The sequence below is a fragment of the Plasmodium berghei genome (assembly GCF_900002375.2).
Source record: "Plasmodium berghei ANKA genome assembly, chromosome: 8".
Classification (NCBI taxonomy): domain Eukaryota; phylum Apicomplexa; class Aconoidasida; order Haemosporida; family Plasmodiidae; genus Plasmodium; species Plasmodium berghei.
In genome coordinates this window covers 956912-969395 of record NC_036166.2, presented here as the reverse complement: position 1 = coordinate 969395, position 12484 = coordinate 956912, and the positions used below count along the sequence as shown (strand labels likewise).

The following is a 12484-nucleotide window of genomic DNA, read 5'->3' as shown; positions in this document are numbered from 1 at the left end:
ATTTTATTTTTAAAAAAAACATTTTTTCACTTTTATCAATTTCTTTTCAATTTTCATTCTGTTCATAATTAATGGTAATTTTTGAAAAGTCATTTGTCTTCCTTCCTGTATATACCACTCTACATCATCATAGCTCGATACACTTATCAATTTAAAATGTTTCAAAAATAGCCGGTTGGGGTGTAATGTTATATCACCATGGTATCTCTGTAACGGAAAAAATAATCGCACAAAAATATTAGTATATGAATGAGGAAGAAATAAACGGGTTAGATATACATATATATAGCGTATGAATTTTTCAAAAATAACTATAATTTTTAGAATAAAATGATACATGAATAGAGATGAAGCTGGTATATGATAGCTATTTCTCGTTTCGAAAAAAAAATATAAAAAAAAATAAAAAAATAAATAAAAATATGGTTATACTTGCATTGCTATAGATCCTGCATTCAAACCCCTAATTGTTGGTGATATGTCTAATAAGGCCATTAACCTCAGAATATATCTGACATTTTCCTTAAATAATATTTCCATCGATGACATTAAAAATCCAGCTCTCCATCGCCCCGAACTTCCTCTCCATTTAACTGGCTTTCCAGCTTCACCATGTACTCGAACGCCCGTAAAAGGAAAGATATGTGGATTTACTTGTGATACAATTTTATATTTAACTGATAAAATTTGATTTAAATTTCTAGCTGGAATATCACTTTTTAATGAACCATCATGAAAATACATATTTTTAAATTGCACACTATCTATTATTGTATATTCTTCGTTTAATAAATCGATATTTTTATATTCATTAAAATCAATTAGTTCACTATTACATTTTTTTAAGTTTTCATTTTTTTCATCTTTACTTATATTTAAACTCCCTGATTTCAGCATCATCATTTTGTTACGAATATTATTAAATTTAAAACTTAAAGTTTCTTTGATTTGAGAATTTGATAGTTTATTATCATTTTTTATTTGTTCAGAATTTATGTCTGATTCGTGTTCTTTTTGATGATCTAATAATTTATTTTTTTCTGTAGTAGAATTAAAAATGGAAGTTTCAATATTAGCTTCGTTATTTTCTAAAGAATCTATTTTTTTTATATTCCTTTTTTTTATATTTTTTTTTAAATCTGGATTTTCTTTATTTCCAATATATGTATTATCAAATGTTAAGAGAGTTTCATTATCCAATTTTATGTCGACATTTGTGTTTTCTTTATAATATAAATTATTATAACAATCCTGATCGTTTTTGTTAATGTTGTTAATAATATTATTTTCTAAAATTTTATTACCTTTATTATTATATGTATCTATTTTATCTTCTTCCACATTTTCAGTATTATTTATAATATCAACATCATTGTCCGATTTATTACTTCCCATAATATCATGACTTTCTTGACTTCCTTTTATCGATATTTTTTTATTATATGCACTATTGCTATTTAATATATATTTTAAATTATATACTTGTTTAATTGATATAAATTTATACACATTTTCTTTAATATATTTTTTTTCTAATAATTTAAATGGTTGTAATAAATATGGAAAAGAGCAGCTAGCCAAAACGGCAGTATAAATCAAAACATTTGGTGAGTTCATATAATTTAATACTAAACAACCATCTTCATCACATGTAAAAATATCATTTCCTGATTCAGCTCTAGTTACAGTAATATTTAATACTAAATTAGTTTTTATAAAAGCTTCTAAAAATGTCATATCACCATATAAATCATAAACTAATTTTATTATTTTATCCATATCATAAAAATTTCCTTTTTTAAAAATATTAAAAAAAGAATAAAATAATTTTTCTGAAGAAAAACATGAAACAATTTTATAAATAAATTCGATATTAAATTCTTCAAGTAGTTCTTTATTTGTTCTTGAGCAAATCCATGCAGCAATTATACTTCCAGCAGATGTTCCACATATTATTTGTGGTAATATATTATTATCATTGTCATCTATAAAACAGTTTTTATCAATTATATGCCGCTTCGATTTATTATTATTAAAATTTTTATTTCGTACGGATTTAATATTTGCATTATTTTCCTGCTTAATATTTATTTCATTTTGGCTTTTAATATATTTATAATTATTTTTAACATGTATTCCACATTTTTCTGTATAACTCCCTAACCTTATAAAACTGTTTGTATGATTATTTGAAAATTCATATTTTGCATTACTATTTGAAATACTACCATCTGAATCATCACAATTACACGAATCGTAATTGAAATTATCATAATGTTCTATTTCTTGATCTGCATATGCTATAGTGTTTAAAAGAAATTTTTTGATTTTTAAAAGTTTATTTGTATTTAATTTTTTTTTTTTTTTTTTTTTATCAATTTCATTAAAATCACAGGCATCTCTATATATAGTAGTGTTTGTTTTTTCAAAAAATGTTTCATATTTATTATTTGTAAATTTTTCTTCATTATCTTGACGTTCTTCCATATATTGTTTTTTTTTATTTTTAAAATTTACATTAGTATATTCATTAAAATAATCAATGTTAATTGAAGATTTCAAAAAAACTTCTAAAACACCAAAATGATGTAATCCTAAAATAGCACCTCCACTTAAAAATAAAGCAGTATTACCCCATTGTCTAAATATATCTTTAAAATTATTTTTAATTATTAAATATTCGTCAGAATATAAATAATTTTCATTTTTTTCTTTACGTTCCTTTACATAATTTTCTATATAATTTAATCCATTCATAACATTATTTATAAAAGTAGTTATAATAATATGAGGTGTTGAATAAGTTTTACAATAATATTTTTCTTGAAAAATAGCTTTTATTCTTGGCGATGTTGCTATTTTAATATCTTCAAGAAGTAACAATATATTACCATTTAATAAATTATTTTCGATACTTTTTGATGTTTTTTTTAATAAATTTACATCATATACATTTATATAATCATCATTTTCATTAATATGAATAATTTTCCCAGTTAAAAAATCCATTTGGTGTGCATATTTTATATAATCACAATAATTATTACAAGTTTTCATTAAATTTTCAACTTTTAAAACACTTTCAAAATCTTTGTTAATTTCTTTATTGGAATTATTTATTTCATTTTTATTTGAACATTTTAATTTGCTTACTTTTTTTCTTCCAAATAATTCATAAACTTTTCTTTTTTTATTTGATATATATCTGCGCACGTCTATACATGTTGTTACTATAAAAAAAGACGTATTTTCAAAAATATAAATAAAAAACCGAATTAATAAATATATAAAAGCATTTAAAGCAAATGCTATTATTAATATAATAAAAATTGGGATTTTTAAAAAATGATGAGCACTAAAATTTTCATAATTCGAATTATTTTTATTTTTTGTTCGGTTCTTTTTTAATGAATCTAGGCTAAATTCCGGCCTTTTCATTTTATCACAATCATGTATTATTATTTATATACTTTATGATATATATATAAAATGCTGCATTACTGTATATACACATTATAAAATGGAAAATAAGAAATTCAAAAGGTTGCATACAAATTCATAAATAAAATATTCTCGGCATGATTTAAAGTGCACATGCATGTGTAGGTATGTGTATATGTATAGGACAAAACAGACTCTTAAGATGTTGTAAACACGATAGCCGCCAAAAAAATAGGGAAAGATAGATTTATCAACTATATTGTTAATATTTTGAGAACAAAAAATATGATAAGAATATGAATAATCTCAAAACATGTGTAAAATTATTTACAAATGTTTATAAAAGTTTACAATTTTATGAAATAACAAGGTTGAAGTAAATTAGTATATACTATATTTTATGTGTTTATAATAATAATTCTACTTATTAATAAAAATTATGAAATGATAAAATTTTTAATAATACTATTGAAATAAATATAACTAATTAATAAACTCGTAAAATATACAAAAATTAAATATCATATTCTAATTATATGATAAAGAAAATAAATAAAAATAACGCAGTGATTAATATAAACTTCAAAATTACGCAATTATGTAATTTTGATCTTAAAAAAAATATATATATATTATTAAGTTTTAAGAAATAATTAATAACAATTATGTATATATATATTTCCCATTAATTTATTAAGGCTAAATATATTTAATCACATATGCTGTAAAAGTGTGTTCCTTTTTTGTTTATTTATTCCTTTACTAGCCATTATGTCATTTTTTTTTAACTTACAAAAAAAATATATTCTTAATATTTGTGCATTATTAGAAATTCTCTATAAATTATATGAAATGCGTGTATACAAACATGCTATATACAAACATATTTACAAACATATTTACAAACATATTTATATATACATTTTTGATTTATACGAAATGGCAAGTGAATGCATAATACATTTTGTTGTAGAATAGGTAAATATTATTTTTATTTTTTTTATTTCATCGAAAAAATTAAAAATTCAAAGAAAATAAAGATCGAAAAACTTTTTAAATTCTACAATAACATAACATATGGACAGTTGTAAAATTCACATAAAATATATATCGAAAAGAAAAAGGAAAAGAAAAATTAGAATTTTGCAAAGTCAATAAAATAATAAAAAAAATATAATGAAATGGCAAATTAATTTATATATTTAATCAACTATAAAAAAAAAATAACAATTTTATGTTGAAAATAAATAAACGAAAAGCTTTTAATGTAATAAATATATTATTTTATAGTGAAAAAAATTAAATTTGGAAAAAAAGGAGAAATAAAATGTTGTGTATATATCCAATTGTTTAAACTCCAAATAAAAATATACACATATTTTTGCATATATTTTGTAACATATATATATATATATATATATATGGATAATAAATAAAATTATGAGTATACTTTGTTTAATGTCTATAAGATTAAAATATGAATAATCATATTTTTTTTGTAATAAAATAATTATAACTATTTTAAATATGATATAAAATAATAAAATTTGTATACATATATAATATGCTTACAAAGCATTTAAATATAATTATAAATAAAAATATATATATTGTGTATATTATTAAAAGTAAAAGAACCAATTGAAAAAATTAAAATTTGGACATTTTTATTTATTGATTGGAAAATTATATTATTAATATTTTTCTTTTTATAGAAAATTATTTTGATGTTATCGATTTTTTTTTTTCATATATATTGTAAGTATTGTTTGTTTGTACTAAATATAATTAAATTTGTAGCGTTTATGATGGTGTGTTTAAAATATTTTCGTCTTTTGATTATTTGAAAAATAAAATTCAAAAGAACTATACTTAGCAAAAACATAAAAAAGAATATTAGTTTTGTAAATCTTATATACTAAAAAAAATTCATACAAATAATGTATATAAATATATTTTTCGAATAAAACATTCTTGTGTAAATATAATTATCATATTTTATTTAACGCCATACAATATATAATATATAAGTAACATGAGCTATGTCACTTATTAACATAGGAAATGGTTTAAGCCGGAAAAACAAATAAACAAAAAAATGAAAAAACATAAATAACAAGTTACTTTCATGGTATTATAAATTTGGTGGTAAATATAAGGGGGGTTTTGCTATTTATAATTCCATATATTGTGATCAAATTCTTTCTGTTTTTGTATTTTTTTCTATACATTTTTTGATTGTTTAATAATTAAAACTTGACTAAATTCATTTAATTATTTTATTAAAAAGCAAGAAAACATACAATTTTTAACAATACCATTTTATTTATTAATCTATATAATTAATAGTGAGTGCGTATAATTTATTTTTACAATTTTTTCAGTGATTTATTTTAAAAAAAAAAAAGAAATTAGGATAAATAGCAATAAAGTATCCTCATTTTAATTTTATCGTTTAAATCATTTTATTTTATTTGTTATAAAATTTCATATTTTATAAATATATTTATAAGTTCATTTATTTTATTTTTACTCCGTATTGTCGTGATATGTTAAAGTATATATAAATGCCAATGTACCTATCTTTATATATAAAAATCGTTTTACATATATTTTAATTACAATATAATTTTTATAATATATTATTTTTTATGATTATAAATTAAATATATAAGGGGGATAACTATTTATAATTGAATTGTAGGATTTTTATATAGCTTATGGGATTAATATTTTTTTTCACAAATTTTTAAATAAATCTATCTTTGATATATTTTTATTTATTCGTGTTTTTTTTTTCCTACATTTAAGACATTTTGTTAAATTATTATTATACCATTATTATTACCATTATCATTATTATTATTTATTTAATTAAAATGGACCAAATAAATCAAGAGCCAGGAAAGAATGAGGAGGAAAACTTTAGAGCTCATGATGATGATATAAATAATATTGATAAGGAATTTAGTGATTTACAAAAATTAAAAGTAACAATAAAAATACATTAACATTGTATATATCGTTATATTTTTTTTTCTATCTATTTATATATTATAAATTATGATATATGTGTGACCGCAAATACTTTGTTAATAATTTAAGTGCAATTTTTTCAAAAAATTATGACTTTTTTTTTTTTTTTTTTTTTCTATTTTTACAACCTAATTTAGATGATGAATGATGGAGCAGAAATGCAAATGAATCAAACTGGTGCTCCCGATTCTCATGAAATGGAACAAGAAGAAATAAACAACAGATCGATATTTGTTGGAAATGTAATGATAAAAAATAAATAAATAGAAATAACAATAATATTAACACCTTTTGACGACATATAATATATAAACTTGAAAAAAAAAACCTTTCGAACTATCAATTTAATTTATATATGTCTGTACATATAAATATATTTTTATATTTTTTTTCACATTTTTGTAATACAGGTTGATTATTCAACCCAACCAGAAGAACTTCAATCTCTCTTTTCAGAATGTGGAATAATAAATAGAGTCACAATTTTAGTAAATAAAAACACTGGACATTCAAAAGGGTATTTTTTTTTTTTTTCGATGTGTGCATACATATATATATGGATTATACTATATGCATATTATTATTTTTTTTTATATCATATTTCTTCATGTTTATACGTTTAATATATATTATATATATATTTTTTGTTACTTACAGGTATGCATACATAGAATTTGCGGATCCTTCTTCCGTTCGAACAGCCCTATCATTATCTGAATCATTTTTCAAAAAAAGACAAATTAAAGTATGTTTAAATTAGTAACATTAATATGAATGTGAATATGCATGAGTGACGATTATGATAAATCCAATCGTATATATCTGCATGTATCCTTTCTTGTTTTATATTATTTTAATGGGTGTTGTATAAGCTGAGCGAAGTGTGTATTTTTTACCTGCATCGTGCAAAATATTCTGATCACATTTATATGCTTATAATTTTGTAAAATTTTTAAATTAAAATAGGTTTGCAGTAAAAGAAGAAATATCCCAGGATTTAATAGACCAAGAATGGGTGCATTCAGAGGAAGAGTTATGAAATCACCTTTAAGTTCAAGGGGGAGATTTGGGTAAATGGAAAATATTAAAAAAATGATGAAATAAATTATAATATTTTTCGAAATTTAAAAAATCGCACAATTGAAATCATAAATATTCTACACACGAATATTATAACAATTATAAAAATGTATATTTGCTCTCGACTTTTTTTACATTTCAGACTTCGACAACCAAGTTTTAGACCATTTTACAGAGGAAGAGGAACATATAAAAAAGTTGTTACCAACCCATATGAAAGAGCATAAATTCATTATATATATAAATTATATGTTTATGAATATTGTTTATTTTTTTTTGCTATAGTATTGTATTTCCTTTAATATATATATTTATATTAATACTTGAAAGAAAAGGGATAAAAAAAAATGAAAATATAATACAAAATTATTTATCTTATATATGTGTGTAGAATATTTATCACAAAATATTTTATATATTTGTACACACATTTATGCCTTTAAATATTATACTATATTGGGGTTTATTCATTTTCACTATTGTGATTATATATGAAATATGCATACATTCTTTTAATATACATAAACATGCATACAATAATTTTATTTTATCGAGGGTGATATTTATATATAAAGTGGTAATATATATAAATACATATTTTCAATTTTTTTATTTATGTTTAGTGCATATTATTTATATTTTTTTTTTCTTCTAATTCTTTTTATAGAAAAATTCTAACTGTGTATATGTTTATTTTGTATATAAATATGTAATATGTGAATTTTAAAGTAATACTCAAACTACTATTTCATTCATATATTATCTTTTATTATTATTATTAATAATATATATATATTTTTTTTTTATTATACTTATTTTTCATTTATAAATATATGGGTATTTATACAGTCAACATCCATAGCATATATATCTATATTTCATTTATACCATATGTTATTATCTTATTAAAGTGAAAAAAAATGTGTTCATTTTTATTTTTATGCTTATTATTTTTTTATTTATCTATTGTGATTAAAGAAAAAAAATTTATACATCCCATTTATTAAATTAAAAAAAAAAAAAAGGAAAAATAAGAAAAGAGATAAAGGAAAAAGGGAAAATAAAAGAATAAAGCTCTTTTAATAAATTAAAAAAATGCTTGTTAAAATAATAAAAGAAATATTCACAGCCATACATTGTATTTTTTGTATTCCTTTTGTTTTAAGCATTGCGTCTACATTTGTGGAAATGTTGATGGTGCAATAATTTTGATTATTATTTATTTTTTATATTTGTACCTTTTGATTATTTCTTATATTTATAAACTGGTATTATGCTGCTTAATATATTTAAAATGTTATAATTCAATTTTCATCCTAATTGTTTTTTTGTATTTTTATTTGCTACTAATGCTGTTATTTTCTAGTGCTCACATTAAAGCATGTTAATAATACGACTTTGAACATATATTTTTATGTAACTATATGTATTGATTTATTAAAAAAATTTTTTTATTCGTTTACTTTTTTCTTTTATTAATATTTTATTGAGATTAATATGAATAAATTATTATGGGATGAATATAAAAAATATATGAATAAATAAGAATGTATGATATAAATACAAAGCTTTATGGTTATTCACAAATATATGGCCATCTATTGTATAACTAAAGAATATTTATAAAAATTTCAAAAAATTGCACACACATATTTTAGTATAGATTCATGATATGATAAAAATATCCTTTACTTTTAGTTTACCCATTATATATGAATTTTAATAAATATATAATAAATTGAAAAAAAAAAAAAAAAATCTCCAATTTTGTTTCCCTTCTATATATTTGTGAACATGGTGGATTTATTATAAAGTTTCTCAATTATTAAAAGAAATTTATAATTTTTCATAAAAATTGTTAAATTTATTAAGATTACGAAAAAGAACAAAGGAACATATTTTGTGTGTGTAATATCATAATGAGTTTTGAATTAAAATTATGTAATTATTATTAAAAGTAGAAAAACATAAAATATTGTTATAGCATTTATATGTTGAATATTTTTAAAGTTATTGATAAATTCATTCATATTTTTACACAACTTAAAATTTAATAATTTTCCTGATAATAACAATAAGAAAGATATATATTTTAAGTGATATCCAAAATAGTTATATAAATTAATAAAAGTGACAAAATAAAATAAGAAAAAGTAAAGGTTAATTGTAAGGGACAGGGTGTACTAATTTTATATAGAAAGCCTAAATACTATACAGTTAATTTGAGGAGAAAAATGTGATACATGCACCTTTATATGTATGTATGCGCAAAATAAAAGTGATAAATTATATATAGGAGAAAAAACAGTTTAAAAAATAAAATATGTAAAATAAGAATAGATATATATATAATAGAGTTATAAAAAAATAGTTATATTTTCTTGTAATAAGAATATGTTAAGAAAGAAAACAAGCATACATTAATTTTTCTTTTTCAAACATGCCCTCATTTTTATGCACAAAATAGCTTTTTATTCGGATTAAAAAAAAAAAAAAAAAAAAAAATTATGAACCCTGCATTAGTTAGCTATACATTTATTCCGAAAAAATATTTGAAAATCTCAAAACGTTATATTACAAGATATAGTAAGATATATGGACAATTTAATACTAATAAAAGTATTTATTTTCAAAGAATTTATAGTAATAAATTTTTAAATAATAATATAAATATTATTCATAGTAATTGCGGAATATTTTTTTGTAATTGTCATTTATTATTTTCACGCCGCTTTACTATATTATCTTGTAACAATACTATAACGTGTGAAAAAAATATTTTAAAAAATAAATCAATAAAAATAATGTGTAACGATAATAAAAGAAATCCTATCAATGATAATTTTAATGTAAATGATAACAATAAAACAAATAATTCCCAGACAAATAATATTGCAATTAAGGAAGAAAATATGGATAGCTCTAATTATGACTATGATTATATAGTTATTGGTGGAGGCCCTGGAGGTATGGCATCAGCTAAAGAAGCTGCTTCACACGGAGCTAAAGTTTTGCTATTTGATTTTGTTAAACCGAGTAGTCAAGGAACAAAATGGGGTATTGGAGGTACATGTGTAAATGTCGGATGTGTACCGAAAAAGTTAATGCACTATGCAGGAAATATGGGAACATTATTTAAAAATGATTCGGATAAATATGGATGGGAATGTAATAATTTAAAACATGATTGGAATAAATTAGTTAGTACTGTTCAGTCTCATATACGTTCATTAAATTTTAGTTATATGATAGGATTAAAATCATCAAAAGTTAAATATATTAATGGATTAGCAAAATTAAAAAATAAAAATACAGTATCATATTATTTAAAAGGTGATTCATCTAAAGAAGATTGTGTAACAGGCAAATATATTTTAATTGCAACAGGATGTCGACCAAATATACCAGATGATGTTATAGGTGCTAAAGAACTAAGTATAACTTCTGATGATATATTTTCTTTAAAAAATGATCCTGGAAAAACGCTAGTTGTTGGTGCTTCTTATGTAGCTTTAGAATGTGCTGGATTTTTAAATTCATTAGGATATGATACAACTGTATCTGTACGTTCAATAATATTAAGAGGTTTTGATCAACAATGTGCAAATAAAATAAAATTATATATGGAAGAACAAGGTGTAACATTTATGTGTGGTATATTACCTAAAAAACTAACTAAAGAAAATGACAAAATTTTAGTTCATTTTAATAATAATACTACAGAATTATTTGATACTGTTTTATATGCAATAGGTAGAAAAGGAGATATTGATGGATTAAATTTAGAAAAATTAAATATAAATATAAATAGTAATAATAATAAAATTATAACAGATGAATTTAGTTGTACAAATATTCCTAACATTTTTGCAGTTGGCGACATTGCTGAAAATGTACCTGAGCTAGCTCCAGTAGCTATAAAGGCAGGTGAAATATTAGCTCGAAGATTATTTAAAAATTCGAATGAAATTATGAAATATAATTTTATACCAACATCTATTTATACACCTATTGAATATGGATCATGTGGATATTCTGAAGAAAAAGCATATGAATTATTTGGAAAAAATAATATTGAAATATTTTTACAAGAATTTAATAATTTAGAAATATCAGCAGTTCACAGAACAAAACATATTAAAGCACAAAAAGATGAATATGATGTTGATATATCAAGTACTTGTTTATCGAAACTTGTTTGTTTAAAAAATGAAGATAATCGAGTTGTTGGTTTTCATTATGTTGGACCTAATGCAGGTGAAGTCACTCAAGGAATGGCATTGGCTTTAAAATTAAATGCAAAGAAATCCGATTTTGATAACTGTATTGGAATTCATCCAACAGATGCAGAATCATTTATGAATCTATCAATTACTTTATCATCGGGTTTGTCTTATGCAGCAAAAGGTGGATGTGGTGGAGGGAAATGTGGATAAACAAAATTTGATATAAATAGGACCTATATATTTTTTCATAATTTATATATTATTATTCTATATTTTATTACATCTAAAATATCTTTAAAAAAGTGAAACACAATTGATTTATATGCATCTAAGTATTATTATATTTTCATAAAATACATGTCATTATATATTAAATTAATATAAATAAATATTTATATAATTTGTATTTTTCTATTTTTTATAAAACAAACTTAAATATACCTTTATAATAAAAAATTTTAATGGAACTATTTTATTCTCCGATTTTCCAAAAATTAAATAACATAACTTGATATTTTTCATTTCAATTTACTTATTTTTTTTTAAATTATTAATTTTAATCTAATATATTTAGTGAATGGATAAAGAAATAATTTGCGTGCTAATCCATCTATGTACAGATGCAAATAGAAATTATTTTGTTTAATAATACATATTTCTATAATATAATATTGAATACTATAGAAAAAATTAATGCAAAT

The 12484-nt window shown here is 20.8% G+C and overlaps 3 protein-coding genes across 3 annotated transcripts; 2 read left to right on the top strand and 1 right to left on the bottom strand.

Annotated features, from left to right (window-relative positions):
- Positions 1-9: 9 nt before the first annotated feature.
- Positions 10-3438, bottom strand: PBANKA_0824900 (patatin-like phospholipase, putative; the record flags this gene model as incomplete). Its single annotated transcript, XM_034564423.1, has 2 exons — positions 10-207; positions 433-3438. 2 exons carry the CDS (start codon positions 3436-3438, stop codon positions 10-12), a joined length of 3204 nt encoding a protein of 1067 aa, XP_034421221.1.
- Positions 3439-6320: 2882 nt separating this feature from the next.
- On the top strand, positions 6321-7784 carry PBANKA_0824800 (polyadenylate-binding protein 2, putative; the record flags this gene model as incomplete). Its single annotated transcript, XM_034564422.1, has 6 exons — positions 6321-6431; positions 6615-6719; positions 6888-6994; positions 7135-7222; positions 7444-7547; positions 7700-7784. 6 exons carry the CDS (start codon positions 6321-6323, stop codon positions 7782-7784), a joined length of 600 nt encoding a protein of 199 aa, XP_034421220.1.
- A 2280-nt stretch (positions 7785-10064) lies between these two features.
- On the top strand, positions 10065-11993 carry PBANKA_0824700 (thioredoxin reductase, putative; the record flags this gene model as incomplete). Its single annotated transcript, XM_034564421.1, has 1 exon — positions 10065-11993. One exon carries the CDS (start codon positions 10065-10067, stop codon positions 11991-11993), a length of 1929 nt encoding a protein of 642 aa, XP_034421219.1.
- Positions 11994-12484: the final 491 nt, after the last annotated feature.